This window comes from Hipposideros armiger, unplaced genomic scaffold (assembly GCF_001890085.2).
Source record: "Hipposideros armiger isolate ML-2016 unplaced genomic scaffold, ASM189008v1 scaffold_628, whole genome shotgun sequence".
Taxonomy (NCBI): domain Eukaryota; kingdom Metazoa; phylum Chordata; class Mammalia; order Chiroptera; family Hipposideridae; genus Hipposideros; species Hipposideros armiger.
In genome coordinates, this window is record NW_017731978.1 from 621299 (window position 1) to 637781 (window position 16483).

The 16483-nt window shown below is 58.7% G+C and overlaps 1 protein-coding gene across 1 annotated transcript in view; it reads left to right on the forward strand.

Annotated features, from left to right (window-relative positions):
• Positions 1 to 16149, forward strand: part of CSPG4 (chondroitin sulfate proteoglycan 4) — a 36724-nt gene extending 20575 nt beyond the window's left edge. The window contains exons 3-10 of the mRNA XM_019625468.1: positions 1046 to 4582; positions 5735 to 6217; positions 6548 to 6724; positions 8290 to 8488; positions 8568 to 8702; positions 8815 to 8981; positions 12739 to 12922; positions 13201 to 16149. Of these exons, the coding sequence (XP_019481013.1) occupies positions 1046 to 4582; positions 5735 to 6217; positions 6548 to 6724; positions 8290 to 8488; positions 8568 to 8702; positions 8815 to 8981; positions 12739 to 12922; positions 13201 to 15035 (6717 nt within the window). The 3' untranslated portion in view covers positions 15036 to 16149. The remainder of the gene's footprint in view (positions 1 to 1045; positions 4583 to 5734; positions 6218 to 6547; positions 6725 to 8289; positions 8489 to 8567; positions 8703 to 8814; positions 8982 to 12738; positions 12923 to 13200) is intronic.
• Positions 16150 to 16483: the final 334 nt, after the last annotated feature.

Sequence of the window (16483 nt, forward strand, 5' to 3'; positions counted from 1 at the left end):
TCATGTCTGTTGATGATGGTAACAACTGTACTGCCACAGCTTTTTCATTTTTCCATTTCATCCTTCAAGCCACCAAACTTTATTAGCAAAGAGTCCTCTGGCTCTCTCTTGAGGCTTCCCCCTAATCATGAAGAGTTTGAGAAGCCAAGGTCTTAGTCCAAATTTGGGAGAGACATCTGCTTCCACACCCCACTGGGGAGAGGACCGTGGCTTGGTCATCCATCAGTCCATTTGCCGCAGCCATTGCTTCTCACTGCCACAAGGTGTCACTGTTGAACACAGCCTGGTACAACCTGCTCCTGATGCTCTCCCTCTCTGCCAGGTACAAGGAGGCCACGCCCCTACAGAGGTGCTCTGTACTTGGACTCCCAAGGTCACAGTCCTTAGTGCTCTGCTCTTTCAGTTCCCCAACTCTGCCATCTGGTTGTAGGAGCGCTGCACCAGAGCCAGTTCTGGGGTCAGTGTCCTGGTGACATAACCATGTGCCTCTTCTCTCCCCAAGGATCTCACCTCAATCCAGGTCAGGGAGCTTTTCTCACTAAACCTTCACAGCACAGAGCCTCTGACTGGGCTCCCTGTCCCTGAACAGTGAGCCTGGCTGCCTTGGTGATCCTGGTGTTTGCCCTACTCAGGACCCTCGGCAAGGAGTTCCTAGGAGTAACCCGTGATTCCCAGGGTAGAATCTGCTGTATCCCAGGGTGATTTTTCTGGCACCTCTCATCCAAGGAAACGGGGGCAGAATAAAAAATCCCGAGTTGAATGTCTAGGAGAACATCTTGTAGATGTCAGTTCTTTGTGGGCAGGGACAACATCTAACTCGTACCAGGGCCCAGAGCCCATCCAGGCCTCATGGAGATCACTTTGGTGAGTGTCTGAAGGATGAGTAAAGAGATGGCAGGAAAGAGAAAGGGGTTGCATGAGAAGTCCTTGTCCTAGGCTCTCGGCTTTGGGGACCCAAGTGTGACTGGGAACCAACTGTGCTTTTCCAGCAGAAGTGATAGATTCACAGTGCCCCATCCCCACTCCCTCCCCCATCTCTCCTCAGGTCAGACTTGTCCTCGGCCAGGAGGAGCTGAGACTGCAGACCCCCGCAGAGACACTGCTGAGCGACTCTGCCCCCCACACTGTGCGTCTGGCAGTGTCAGATGGCTGGGCCTTGTTGTCTGTGGATGGATTCCTCAACGCCTCAGCCCCAGTCTCAGGGAGCTCCCTGGAGGTGCCCTATGGGCTCTTCTTGGGGGGCACTGGGAGCCTGGGCCTGCCCTACTTGAGGGGAACCAGCCAACCCCTGAGGGGATGCCTCCATGCAGCCACCCTCAATGGCCGCAGCCTCCTCCAGCCACTGACCCCGGATGTGCATGAGGGCTGTGCTGAAGAGTTTTCTGCTGGTGACGATGTGGCCCTGGGCTTCTCCGGGCCCCACTCGCTGGCTGCCTTCCCTGCCTGGAGTACTCAGGGTGAAGGCACCCTGGAGTTTACACTCACCACGCGGAGCCAGCAGGCGCCTCTGGCCTTCCAGGCAGGGGGCCGGCATGGGGACTTCATCTATGTGGACATATTCGAGGGGCACCTGCGGGCTGTGGTGGAGAAGGGCCAGGGCACCGTGCTGCTGCACAACAGTGTGCCTGTGGCCGATGGGCAGCCCCACGAGGTCAGTGTCCACATGGATGCTCACCGGCTGGAAATTTCTGTGGACCAGTACCCAACACGTACTTCCCACCGTGGAGTCCTCAGCTACCTGGAGCCACGTGGCAGTCTCCTCCTCGGGGGGCTGGACGCAGAGGCCGCTCGCCACCTGCAAGAGCACCGCCTGGGCCTGGCACCGGAGGCCATCACTGTCTCCCTGCTGGGCTGCATGGAGGACCTCAGCATCAATGGCCAGAGGCTGGGGCTCCGGGAAGCCTTGCTGACTCGAAACATGGCGGCCGGCTGCGGGTCTGAAGAAGACGAGTATGAAGAGGACGCCTATGGCCCCTATGAAGCTTTGTCCACTCTGGCACCTGAGGTGTGGCCTGCCATGGAGCTGCCTGAGCCCTGCGTGCCTGAACCAGGGCTGCCTCCTGTCTTTGCCAATTTCACCCAACTGCTGACCATCAGCCCTCTGGTGGTGGCCGAGGGTGGCACAGCCTGGCTTGAGTGGCGGCATGTGCAGCCCACACTGGACCTGAGTGAGGCAGAGCTGCGCAAATCCCAGGTGTTATTCAGTGTGAGCCGCGGGCCACGCCACGGCCAGCTGGAGCTGGACATCCCGGGCGCGCAGGCTCGGCAAATGTTCACCCTCCTGGACGTGGTGAACCGCAGGGCCCGTTTCGTCCACGATGGCTCCGAGGACACCTCTGACCAGCTGGTGCTGGAGGTGTCGGTGACGGCTCGGGGGCCTGTGCCCTCCTGCCTTCGGAGGGGCCAAACTTACGTTCTGCCGATCCAGGTAAACCCTGTCAATGACCCGCCCCACGTCATCTTCCCACATGGCAGCCTCATGGTGATCCTGGAACACACGCAGAAGCCACTGGGACCTGAAGTTTTCCAGGTCTACGACCCTGACTCCACCTGTGAGGGCCTCACCTTCCAGCTGCTCGGGCCCCCAGCCAGCCGCCCCGTGGAGCACCGAGACCACCCTGGGGAACCAGTGACAGAATTCTCCTGCCGGGAGCTGGAGGCAGGCAACCTCGTCTATGTCCACCACGACGGTCCCGCCCAGGACCTCATGTTCCGGGTCAGTGACGGGCTGCAGGCCAGCCCCCCGAGCACACTGAAGGTGGTGGCTGTCCGGCCAGCCATTCGGGTCCGCCACAACACAGGGCTGCACCTGGCCCAGGGCTCCGCTGTCCTGGTCTTGCCCGCCAACCTGTCGGTGGAGACAAACGCGGTGGGGCAGGACGTCAGTGTGCTATTTCGAGCCACGGGGGCCCTGAAGTTCGGGGAGCTACAGAAACAGGGGGCAGGCGGGACAGAGGGTGCCGAGTGGCAGGCCACGCAGGCCTTCCACCAGCAGGACGTGAAGCAGGGCCGCGTGAGGTACTTGAGCACCGACGTGGAGTACCGTGCCGAGGATACAGTAGAGAAGCTGGTCCTGGAGGTGCAGGTGGGCCAGGAGACCCTGAGCAACCTGTCCTTCCCAGTGACAGCCCAGAGAGCCACTGTGAGGCTGCTGCGGCTAGAGCCCCTTCACACTCAGAACACCCAGCAGGAGGCCCTCACCACAGCCCACCTGGAGGCCACCCTGGAAGAGGCAGACCCGAGCCCCACCACTTTCTACTACGAGGTGGTTCAGGCCCCCAGGAAGGGCAATCTTCGGCTCCAGGGCACGAGGCTGTCAGACGGTCAGGGCTTCACCCAGGATGACCTGCAGGCTGGTCGGGTGACCTATGGGGCCACCGCACGTGCCTCAGAGGCGGTCGAGGATGTCTTCCATTTCCGTGTCACAGCTCCGCCACACTTCTCCCCGCTCTACACCTTCCACATCCACATCAGTGGTGACCCAGATGCTCCCGTCCTCACCAATGTCCTCCTCTTGGTGCCCGAGGGTGGTGAGGCCATCCTCTCCGCTGATCACCTCTTCGTCAAGAGTCTCAACAGTGCCAGCTATCTCTATGAGGTCATGGAGCGGCCCCGCCATGGGAGGTTGGCATGGCGGGGGTCACAGGACAAGACCACCACGGTGACATCCTTCACCAATGAAGACCTGTTGCACAGCCGGCTGGTGTACCAGCATGATGACTCTGAGACCACAGAGGATGACATTCCATTTGTGGCTATCCGCCAGGGCGAGGGCAGCGGTGGCATGGCCTGGGAGGAGGTACGGGGCGTCTTCCGAGTGGCCATCCAGCCCGTGAACGACCACGCCCCGGTGCAGACCATCAGCCGAGTCTTCCATGTGGCCCGGGATGGGCGGCGGCTGCTCACTACAGATGATGTGGCCTTTAGTGATGCCGACTCGGGCTTTGCTGATCCCCAGCTGGTGCTGACCCGCAAGGACCTCCTCTTTGGCAGTATCGTGTCTGTGGACGAGCCCACGCGGCCCATCTACCGTTTCACCCAAGAGGACCTCAGGAAGAAACGAGTCCTGTTCGTGCACTCGGGAGCTGACCGTGGCTGGATCCAGCTGCAGGTGTCTGATGGGCAGCACCAGGCCACTGCGCTGCTTGAAGTACAGGCCTCGGAGCCCTTTCTCCGTGTGGCCAATGGCTCTAGCCTCGTGGTCCCCCAAGGAGGCCAGGGCACCATCGACACAGCTGTGCTGCACCTAGACACCAACCTGGACATCCGCAGCGGGGATGAGGTCCATTACCATGTCACAGCCGGCCCACGCTGGGGGCAGCTGCTCCGGGCCGGCCAGCCAGCCACAGCCTTCATTCAGCAGGATCTGCTGGACGGGACCATTCTCTACAGCCACAACGGCAGCCTCAGCCCCCATGACACCCTGACCTTCTCTGTGGAGGCAGGGCCTATGCATACGGATGCCACCTTACAAGTAACCATTGCCCTAGAGGCACCACTGGCCCCATTGCACCTGGTCCAACACAAGAAGATCTATGTTTTCCAGGGGGAGGCAGCTGAGATCAGAAGGGACCAGCTAGAGGTAAAGGGCTGGGGAGATGAGCAGGGCTGTGGGCAGGGTAAAGGGGCCCCTCCATCCAGCCTTCTGGCTGTGCGTGCATGGGTGTTTCGGGTGTGCCTGTGGTGGCTCTCAGCTTGGGTGTGTGCACATGCCTTGGGCGTGCTCCTGTACACGTGCATGTTGTGTGCCTGGGGATTCCTGGGAGATGCTGTACATGCAGCTGCCTTTGCATTGTGTGTGCCTCACATGCCATGTGCACATGTGTTCATGCTGTGGCTAACCACACAGATTCCTGGGCTCCACCGGGCTACAGAATATCGGAAGCCAAGCCCAAGAATCTGTATTCTAGTAACAATAAGTTCTCTCCTGGGTTTCCATGGGCACAAACTTTGAGAACTACAGGCCTTGCAGACAGGCTTGGCTGTCCCCCAGGTTCCCATGTTTTCAGCTCTTTTCACAGACCTCAGACCAGGACTCATGGTCTGGAGAAGGCTGCTGACCACCAGGAATCTCAGAGCAACCACAGACCATCCAGCAGCCCCACTGACTTGCTGTGTGACCTTAGGCCAGTCCCTTGCCCTCTCTGGGCCTTATTCCCCTACACTGCCAATTTCTGAGCCCCTTGTGGACTTTTGGGCAGAATGTGACTGAACATGTCTGGCATCAGTATGTCTTTGCCCTGGAAGAGGCAGCTTTTGAGCCAGGCTTTGAAGAATCTGGGGTTTCAATAGAAGGAGATGGGGGAACAGTATTCCAGGCGAAGGTACAGAATCAGGAATGTGCATTCGGGAATGCTGTGTAGCCTTTTGGGGCTGGACAATCAGGTGACAGAGCACCCAGCAACCCTTTGTCTGAACCAGGGTCTGCAAGCTCTGGAAGCCTAATGTCAGTCTGTGTTTTAAGAGGGATGGGGCACCCTCTGGTGGTAAGGAGTGGCAATAGTGAGGGCAGGGGTTCTGTGTGTGTGTGTGTGTGTGTGTGTGTGTGTGTGTGTGTGTACACGTGTGGGACAATTATGTGTCTCTGTCCACACGTCAGTGTGTGGTGGCATTGTATGTTTTGTGTCACTGAATCTGAGGATGTGTGATTGTGTGCATCTCAGGGAGTGTGTCTCAGGCAACCACGACCTCCCTGTGTACCTCTTATGAGTCCCTGTGACCCTCTATTAACCAGGCAGCCCAGGAGGGAGTGCCCGCCACAGACATTGTGTTCTCAGTGAAGACCCCACCGAGTGCCGGCTACCTGGTGATGTTGTCCCACGGCGCCACTGCAGCTGAGCCGACCAGCCTGGAGCCTGTGCAGAGCTTCTCCCAGGAGGCGGTGGGTGCAGGCCGGGTCCTGTACCTGCACTCCCACCCTGAGGCCTGGAGTGATGCCTTCTCCCTGGATGTGGCCTCAGGCCTGGGCACTCCCCTCAAGGGCATCCGCATGGAGCTGGAGGTGCTGCCTGCTGCCATCCCACTGCAGGCGCAAAACTTCAGCATCCCCAAGGGCGGCACCCACACTCTGGCCCCACCACTGCTCCGCATCGCTGGGCCCTACTTCCCTACACTGCCAGGCCTCGACTTGCAGGTGCTGGAGCCTCCCCAGCATGGGGCCCTGCGGAGAGAGCGAGGCCCTCAAGGTGTGACCCTCAGCACCTTCTCCTGGAGAGAGGTATGCTGTCAGGGAGGCCCCAGGGGTGTAGCCCCGTTCTGGGGTCCAAGAGGGGGCCCTAGGGACACCCAGTGTGGGGGTATGTGCAGAGAGGAGGCAGAGAGCTCACCTTTCTGGAGCACCTCTGCCTTAGATGCCTGAGCTCACTCCTTCCTCACTGGACAGATAGAAATGACTGTCCTCATGTCCTTCACTCCTTCACTCTGTGAGAAAGGGCTGTCCCCACCCGCAGAACCTGAAGCCCTGAGGGACTCGGTCTCCTCCTGCACCCAAGGGCAGGGCACAGGGTGCTTGCTGGACCTGACCCCCCAGCCCTGGACCTGCCTGCAGGTGGAGCAACAGCTGATCCGCTATGTACATGACGGAAGCAAGATACAGACAGACAGCTTCGTTCTAGTGGCTAATGCCTCCGAGATGGACCGCCAGAGCCAACCTGTGACCGTGGCCGTCACCATCCTGCCTGTCAACGACCAACCGCCCATCCTCACCACAAACACAGGCCTGCAGGTAAGAGCATGCTAGGACTCCTCCCACCATCCCTCCTGGAGAGAGGCCCAGCACACAGCTTCCCCCTATCTGAGCCCCACTTTCCTCCTCCCTAATTAAAAAGAGACACTGCCACATGCCTCACTAGGTTGCTGGGAAGAGAAAGGAGCTATTGCACTGAAAATAGAACACAGGCGTGAGGCAGGTGGCAGTGTTCTTGGACACTCACAAGTGCAGTAGCAAGCCTTGTGAATGGCCACGCTTGGCCCTGGACTCACCCACAGCAGGAGGCTTTTTCTATGGCTCAGGACCAGAACTCCTGAAGAAAGTTCTTTCAAGCCCTTAAGGGTGAACTCCAGGTGGGGGCCATGAAGCTTCCTGTTTCCACCCCTAGCAAGCCAAGGCCACACCTTGGCTCCCAAGCCCCTGTGCCTTACACCACCGCACAGCCATGGTGCCCCCATTCAGCAGAGGTAGAAGTTGAGGCCCAGAAAGGTGACAGAACTTCTCCACAGCCACGAAGGGAGTTACTAGTGGAACAGGAAGGGCATGGCTTGACCAGGCCGCCCGGCAAGGTGGTGAATGGGCAGGGCCTTGAATGCTGACTTCTAGGGTGTGGGCTCCGGGTCAGCAGGATCCATGGAAGGCTTCAAAGGAGGGCTACAGGCTGTCCGTGACATGAGCACTGGGCATTTTTGTGGTATAGGATGTGGTATAGGATGTGGTATAGGTATATGCATGTGGGGAGCAGCCTGGTGGTGGGGAGGCCTGCAAAAGGGCTGCTCAGAAGTGCAGGCAGGCGGTGCTGTGTGGCAGCTCAGCCACCAGGTGGTGCTGTTATGTGTTTGTGCCAGGAGCCTACTAGAGCTATGCTGGGTTGGGGGTGGGGAGGTGGCCCAGGAATCCCAGAGGGCCCAGTTCTCCAGGTATGGGATTCCCCCCTCCAATACTGCTCACAAGTTGCTGGCCCAGCATAGCATCTAACAGGACTCTGGAAGCAGAACCCTGTCCTGCTGGCAGGTGGGAGGCCTGAGGGGGTTCCCCTTCACTCTGAGCATGGGGAAGGGCTACCCACACCCAGGCACCCCTCACCCACCCACTTGGGGCTTGTGACTGCCCTCATCCCAGTGCTGCTTCAGTGCTACAGGATGGTGGCCAGCCATCAGCCTCTCCAGCTGTCCCTGCCTCCCACGCCCTACCTCATCTGGAAAGGGAACCTATTTCTAAGTATCTTGGGCAGACAAAAGTCACCATTCCCATAGTGTGCCCAGTCCCTGCCCAGACTAACTATTGAGGGTCTGCCCTGCCCATGAGGCAGAAGAAGATTAAGTAGTGCTGTCTGTCAGATGTCTGAGGGGTGAGAAGCCTGTGAGGGTAATAGCTGGGACCTTCCTGAGGTAGGGAGACATGAGCCATCCTTGAGGGACAGTCAGGATTAAGGCAGATGGGAGCAGAGAGCCTGGGCATGGGGGCCCTAGGGTAACAGGGAAAGGTGAATGGGGTGGAGCCCTTTGTGCAGGGGAGCCCAGAATGGCACAGACCTCGATGCCATTGGGAACAGAACCTTCATAGGCCTGTGTCCCCAGATGTGGGAGGGGGCCACTGTGCCCATCCCTACAGCAGCCCTTAGGAGCACAGACAGCGACTCAGAGCCCGAGGACCTGGTCTACACCATCGAGCAGCCCAGCAATGGACGGGTGGTGCTGCAGGCGGCGCGGGACACTGAGGCCCACAGCTTCACACAGGCCCAGCTGGATGACAGGCTCGTGTTGTTCTCACACAGAGGTGAGTGCTAAGAGGTGGGGACACCCTGAGAATGGGGCACCAGCATGGACCAGTGAGACCCACCTTCACCCTTCCTCAGGAGCCCTGGACGGAGGCTTCCATTTCAATGTCTCTGATGGCAAGCACACTTCCCCTGGACACTTCTTCCGTGTGATGGCCCAGAAGCAGCTGCTTCTCTCACTGGAGGGCAGCCAGACGCTGACTGTCTGCCCAGGTGGGTTTGCCGAGAGTGGGTGACACACCAGGGTCAGGCTGCCTCTCCAGTACTCACAGGCCTTGTCCTGGCTTCTGGTCAAAGGCTGATAGGCCTGTTTTGCCTCTCGCAGGGTCCATCCAGCCACTCAGCAGCCAGAACCTGAGAGCCAGCTCCAGCACAGGCACCGACCCCCACCACCTGCTCTACCAGGTGTTGCGGGGCCCTCAGCTTGGCCGATTGTTCCATGCCCAGCAGAGCAACACTGGGGAGGCCCTGGTGAACTTCACTCAGGCTGAGGTAAGGGCCCAACTCTCTACAGCCCCAGCTCAGATTACAGCCTCAGGTGGCCCACTCTGCCATGGACATACATATGGTCATGGGCACCAGCTCCAGCATCATTGGCAGCAGACACCCCCTGAGTCCCCATGGTCTAGGCCATGCATGCCTTGCCAGGCTGGTAGGGCAAACAGGGCATAGTGTTTCATGGTGAGGGAGAAAGATGCAGGAGGTCAGGATGACAGGGGCCCAGAGCAGGAATCAGGTCCTGGGCCTTGGCTTCCAGAAGGAAGCTGCAATTGGGTACACTTTATGGGGGATGCTGGTATATCCCAGTGGCTGGTGAGGAACAAGTGGTTGGTTAGGGGGATGGAGTCTGAGATGAAGGCAACTGTTGAGCCTGTGGCCAGAGGTGTGAGCCTGGGGCTCAGGTCAGGGGCCAGCAAGCAGAGTGGGTCCTGGGAGCATGTAAGTGGACAGAAGGCAGCAGAGTAGGTCGAGCTGGGAATGAAGCTACCATCTGTCCATCACAGCAGCTTCAGGGCTGAGCTGTCCCAGAGCACACCAGAGGCCACCAGTAAACACTCAGACTGCAAGGCTGCTGGCTAACTGTGCCAGTGCCAGCAGCCAGCACTTAGCACCTCTCCTAAGTACAAGAGTTAGCAGAGCAGCCTTGGTTCTCCCCGAAAGCAGAGCAGGTGGGGAGCTTTCAGGCCTCAGGAAAGAAGGTGGCTTTAACAGGGGTGGGAAGAAGTTCCTTGGGTGTCTCACATCCATATCTCTAGGCCTGGGTTCTCCTCGAGGCCTGGGTTCTCTGTTCTCCGGGAGCTCTAGCCTCTGCTATGGCCCTCTTCCTGCCCACTCTGTACAATGAAATATTCAGCAGGCTGGTGGCTGCCGCAGCTGTGCACCCTGAGTCCCAGGGAGCCTTTGTCATTGGATGCCCAGGAAGGGGGAGGGAATGGGACCAGGCCTTCAGAGCCCCTCCCCCACCCTACAATGCTTCCCCCACACCCCAGCAATCTGAAGGATCAGATTGAATGGCCACCAGGGAGCAGGCTAGCAGAGCCACACAGGGTAGTTGGGAGAAGGCCGCATAGCAGTGACCCATCCCCCTTGGAGAAGTGGGCAGGGCAGGCCTGGGTGATGTCTGACATCACCACTGCCCCACAATACTCTGAGCTGGATGGGGCAGGGAACAACTGACCCTGTTTTGCAGATAATGAAACAGGCTCACAGAGGTCAGATGGCTTTATTCACAGCACATGGCTAGTATGAGGCAAAGCCAGGACTATACCTTCTGACTGTTAGTCCAAGACTTTTTTCACCAGAAGACACTGCTCCCAGAGCTCAGAGAGTCTTCCCCACCTTGCCTGCGATTTGCCCCACCCTCAGCCAGATCCATCCCACCCACAGATGCTCCTATACCCAGGCACCCTGCCTCCCATCCTTACTCCCAGAGGTCTCCCTTTCCTTCCTGCTCCCCCTTCAGCCTGGGCCAAAGGTTATAGCCGGCAGCCCTTGCAGGCCACATCTGGCCCCCAGATGTGTTTTTATCTGGCCTGCACAATGCATTTAATATTTTTAAATTAGTGGTTAGCATACACCTTTAATTAATGGTCACCAAAAAATCTGATTTCTAGTTTCTGAAAAGGCCTGTGTTCCCTCCTTCAGCAATCAGCTGAGAAGCTACCACCCCCTTTGACTGATCTGTGCTCCCCTTGGAACAGGCAGCGCTCCCCAGTTCACCAGTCTCCCACACCAGCCAGGTTCCATCTTGAGATTGCATAAGTCCTGTTTTTGTGAGAGAAGGAAAATAGTTCTGTGTCTCCTAAAAGGGGAAAACAAAAGATAAGCCAAGAGGATATATTTGGATCAGAAGGGGGAAGAGTTCGTTTCTTTATGGAAGTGAAGGCTGTGCACGGGGTTTAATGTGCAGATAGCCCTAGCTCCACCGGGGTTGCTGAGGGGGCGTGGTGGGAGATGAGGTTGCAGGGGTAGCGGGGTCACAATGGGGTCTCTGTGGTCAAATGGTGGGGTATTGCACTACCTGAGCAAAAGTAACATAACCTTACTTTTTTGTTTTTTTTATATTGTAGGTTTTATTTATTTATTTATTTATTTTAATTTTTTTTTTATTGGGGAATTGAGGGGATGGGAACAGGGCTGGGGAATCAGGGGAAGGGGAACAGACAAGTTGCCGTCGTTCCGTTCCTTAGTCTAGTTGTGAAGGACATTGCCTCATTGGCCCAAGTTGGCACCATCATTGAGCTCTTCCTGGGCAAGGCAGATCAGTCGCCGGCTTCTGGATGGCCGCTCACTGCGGCTGCTGGCCGCTCACGCTGGCTGCTGGCTACATATGGTAGCCCATGGCAACCCACTGCCACAGGGGCTGCAGCCTATGCCGTCGCAGGAGACCCACAGCAGCCCAGCTCCAGGTTGAGCTGTTGTTTAGCATCTTAGCTGTGGAGGGCAGTGTGACTGGCCCTCATATGTGGGATCCGAACCCGGGCCCTCTGGCATCCCAAGCCAGTTCTTAACCAATGCGCCACTGGGCCGGCCCTAACCTTACTTTTTAAAAGCTCACTCTGGCTTTGTGTTAAGAACAAACTGTGGGGGAGGGGAGCAGGGGCCAAAGCTGGGCCACAGTTAGGTTATTGCAGTAATCCAAGCCAGAGATGATGAGGTGTGGGCGGAGGAGGGGAGTTAGGGATGATGCCAGAGTTCGGCCTGAGCCACTGGAGGGTACAGAGCTACTGTACTCTGCAGTGGGGGGACGAGAGGCGTGCAGGGCTGCAGTCCTCACTGCGCATGCGCAGTGTGAGACACACGCGGAACTGCCCCGGAAGTAGGTGAATGTGAGAGGCTGGGGTTCAGGAGAGAGCAGTCCAAGCAGGAGATACAAGTAAGGGGGTCATCCACATAGCTGGCACTGAGGACTGAACGAGAGTGCGTGGGGCATACCCATGGATGGAGAAAAGTCTCAAGGCCAAGCCATAGACAAGGGAGAAGAGAAGGTACCAAGAAGGGAGTCTGTGAGGTAGGAAGAAACCTAAGACAGCGGGCCATCCTGGAAGCAAGGGGGCCTTAGAGGAAGGGATGCTCACATGTGACAAACACTGCTGAGCAGGTAAGACGTGTCCTGAGAACTGACCATCGGATCCAACAACGCAGAAGTCATTGGTACCCCTGGCAAAGCCTAGGTGGAGTGCGCTTCCGACAGCACGAGGGGGAGTGTGGGCTATTCTTTTTGGAGTTTTGCTACAAAGAACAGTAAGAAGGCGTGGCAAATGTTGGTGGGAAAACTGAAGTCAAGAGTTTTTTCTTTAAGGTGGGAGAAAGGATAGTATGGTTTCATAATGATGGGAACGGTCCATGTGGGGGAATTGATGCCAGTGGAGAAAGAAAGGAAATGGTAGAAGTGTTGTCTTCAGCAGGCAAGAGAAGCACAGGTGAAGTACTGCTTTCCCCAGAGGCTCAGTGAGGAGATTTGCCCAAGGCGGCAGAGCCCGGATGTGACAGGCATCTGTCTGCAGAGCCCAGCTCTCACTGCCACAGGGCTGCCTAGTGGTGACCCACTGAGCCACTGAGGGAGAGCAAGGGTTACAGACCTAGAGGCAGGCACAACCAGGAGAGCCTAGAGTGAGGCCGGGCACTGAGGAGTGGTCAGGGGGTGGGTGGAGTGCCCAGTGCCAGCGCCAGCCTGGAGTCGGCTCCTGGGCACGCCTGGGCACAGGCTGGAACTGCCTCTTGTCCCAACGATGGGGTCTCCCCACAGGTCTATGCCGGGAATGTTCTCTATGAGCACAAAATGCCCTCCGAGCCCTTCTGGGAGGCCCACGATGCCCTGGAGCTACGGCTGGCCTCACCCCCTGCCCCCGATGTGGCTGCCACTCTTGCTGTGGCTGTGTCTTTCGAGGCTGCCTGTCCCCAGCGCCCCAGCCGCCTCTGGAGGAACAAAGGTGAACAGCATGACAGGCTGGCAAAGTTAGGGGGACACTGGGAGAGGCCCAGAGAGGAGGGGACACAGGGCCAAGGTCCGCCCCCAGGACCTGGTAGGTTATAGGGAGGACGGCTGGGTAAAGCGGCTTTGAGGTCAGAGGGGATATGTGGTCCTTGTCCTCCTGGGAACTCTGAGTCCCATCCTGGGGTACTTGGTCTGAGGGGGGGAGGCACACCTTGCCTTCGACGGCTCTTCCCTCAGTGGACTGGACCTTCATAGCCTGTGTTCCACCCCCAGGTCTCTGGGTCCCCGAAGGCCAGCGGGCCAAGATCACCAGAGCTGCCCTCGACGCTTCCAACCTCCTGGCCAGTATTCCATCATCCCAGCGCCCAGAGCATGACGTACTTTTCCAGATCACACACTTCCCCACCAGGGGCCAGCTGCTGGTGTCCGAGGAGCCCCTCCACGCTGGGCAGCCCCACTTCCTGCAATCCGAGCTGGCTGCAGGACAGTTGGTATATGCCCACGGTGGTGGTGGCACCCAGCCAGATGGCTTCCGCTTCCGTGCCCACCTCCAGAGGCCGGCGGGGGCCTCCTTGGCAGGACCCCAAACCTCAGAGGCCTTCACCATCACGGTGCGGGATGTGAATGAGCGGCCACCTCAGCCACAGGCCTCCATCCCACTCCAGCTCACCCGAGGCTCCCGTGCCTCCATCTCCCGGGCCCAGCTGAGTGTGGTGGACCCAGATTCGGCTCCCGGGGAGATCGAGTATGAAGTGCAGCAAGCACCCCACAATGGATTCCTGAGCCTGGCGGGGGCCAGTGCAGGGCCTGTGAGCCGCTTCACGCAGGCCGATGTGGATGCAGGGCGGCTAGCCTTTGTGGCCAATGGGAGCAGTGTGGCCGGCATCTTCCAGCTGAGCGTGTCTGATGGAGCCAGTCCACCCCTACCCATGTCTCTGGCTGTGGACGTCTTGCCGTCCACCATTGAGGTACAGCTACGGGCACCCCTAGAGGTGCCGCAAGCTGTAGGGCGCTCCTCCCTGAGCCGGCAGCAACTCCAGGTGGTTTCTGACCGGGAGGAGCCAGACGCCACATACCGCCTCACCCAGGGGCCCCGGTACGGGCATCTTCTGGTGGGCGGGCAGCCAGCCGCAGCCTTCAGCCAGGTCCAGGTAGACCAGGGTGAAGTGGTCTTTGTTTTCACCAACTTCTCTTCCTCCCGTGACCACTTCAGCATCCTGGCACTCGCCAGGGGTGCCAATGCATCAGCCACAGTGAACGTCACTGTGAGGGCGCTGCTGCATGTGTGGGCAGGTGGACCATGGCCCCAGGGTGCCACCCTGCGCCTGGACTCCACTGTCCTAGACGCGGGTGAGTTGGCCAACCGCACAGGCAGTGTGCCCCGTTTTCAGCTCCTGACGGGACCCCAGCACGGCCGTGTAGTCCGTGTGCCCCAGGCCAGGATGGAGCTCAGGGGCAGCCAGCTTGTGGAGCAGTTCACACAGCAGGACCTTGAGGAAGGCAGGCTGGGGCTGGAGGTGGGCAGGCCAGAAGGTGGGTCCCCCGGCGCTGCAGGCGACAGTCTCACTCTGGAGCTATGGGCAAAGGGTGTCCCGCCTGCTGTGGCCTCTCTGGATTTTGGCACTGAGCCTTACAATGCGTCCCGGCGCTATAGTGTGACCCTGCTCAGTGTCCCTCAGACTGCAAGGACAGAAGCAGGGAGGCCAGAGAGTGGTGCCCCCACAGGCAAGCCAGGCCCAGGAACCTCCAGCACCGTGCCCGCCGTGGCCAGGGCTGGCTTTCTGGGCTTCCTCGAGGCTAACATGTTCAGCGTCATCATCCCCGTGTGCCTGGTCCTCCTGCTGCTGGCTCTCATCTTGCCCCTGTTCTTCTACCTCCGCAAACGCAACAAGACAGGCAAGCACAACGTCCAGGTGCTGGCAGCCAAGCCCCGCAATGGCCTGGCCAGCGACACGGAGACTTTCCGCAAGGTGGAGCCGGGCCAGGCCATCCCGCTCACCGCGGTGTCAGGCCACGGGTCCCCGCCAGGGGGACATCCCGACCCAGAGCTGCTGCAGTTCTGCCGGACACCCAACCCTGCCCTCAAAAATGGCCAGTACTGGGTGTGAGGCCTGGCCTGGGCCCGGACACTGATCAGGCCAGGGACAGGCTTGCTTAGGCCCAGCCCCATTGCTCCCATGCCCTGGTGCTGTCTGAGTGTCCCCAGAGCCAGAGAGACCTGAGGACACCAGCGGTGGAGGGTGCTGGGAGGAAGTTCCAGGGGTCCAGGACAGAGTGGAGTCAAGAACTAGAATCTTCCCAGCTCACTCCATGCCTGGAGAAAGGGCAGAAACAGGCTGGGAGTCAGTCCCCTGCCCTGGAACTAGTTTGGGCTGTCAAAACCAGAGCAACCACCTAGATGGGTCAGGACTCTGGGTCCTGGGCCTGTGACCTTGGGTGAGTCACATCTGACCCCGGCTGCTAAGAGGGCAAGGAGAAGAAAGGGAAAGGAGGGTGCAGATGGGCGTTCCTGGGTGTTTTCTCCAAGCCAGCCTCCCCTTGTCTCTGCCCCAGGGTTGAGAGAAAAACTTTTCCCCCCTGGTCTTTTAGGAAGATGGTATTCCCTGGAGCAGAGGACAGAGGAGAGAGCCCCTCCACTCTCTGGAAGCCATAGCCAGTAGAATAATGTGTTCAGAGTGCAAGGTGGGTGGGTTGCTCTAGGGATGGGCTTATTCAAGGCAGATTGCAAGGAAGCTATTCAACATGGTGCTGAGATAGCCAGGACTGATGAGGCCCCTGGGAGTGTGGGATGGAGGAGGGTCTGAGGCCAGTTCATTCCCACCTGGATGGTCTGGCTAGGCAAGCATGGGTCTGTGGCCCCACAGCAGTCTGAGGCCACAGGCACTGAGGACTGGGGGCAGGCAGTTGGGGACACTCGGCTCCATGGGACCTGGATAAACGGTGCTTCGGAGGTTCTGGACAGCTGTGTGTTGTTTGTCTGACTGCACTGGGCACTTGCCCACGCCAGCCTGCACTCCCCTGGGGCAGGCCGTCCCACTGGGCCTCAGCCAGCAGGGTGGACAGGACCACAAGCGCCCTGAACTTCCATCTCCTAGGCCTTGTAAATCTCTGCCCGCTCTGTGTGGGATGGGACCAAAGCCCCTAGGTTTAGTAGACAGGCTAGGCCCTCTACAAGGAGCTTCAAGTACAAAAGGAAATGAAGAGATGTTCAGTGTCCCAGCCCTGGATTTTTTAGCCTGAATTCTGGCCTCCAAACCCCATCTCTTCCCTACCCACCTCTCAGGTGGTTGGAGCAGCAAAGGTGAGGAGAGTGAGAGGAACGTGGGGACCCCAAGGCTGGGCCCTGGTGCTGACGGGGAGGCTGAAGCATTGCCATGCACAATGCAGATTTTCACCAGGAAGATTTCTGCTGGCCTCTACCCTTCTAACAAGAGGACCAAGAGTGCTCCTTCCCAAAGGCAGAGTAAGCAGCAAGGATTCTCAAAAGCTAACTGTCCCTGTATGTGGCCCGAGAGGCTGTCATCTGGTCAGGGGTGGGTTTCAGACACAGGGTCTC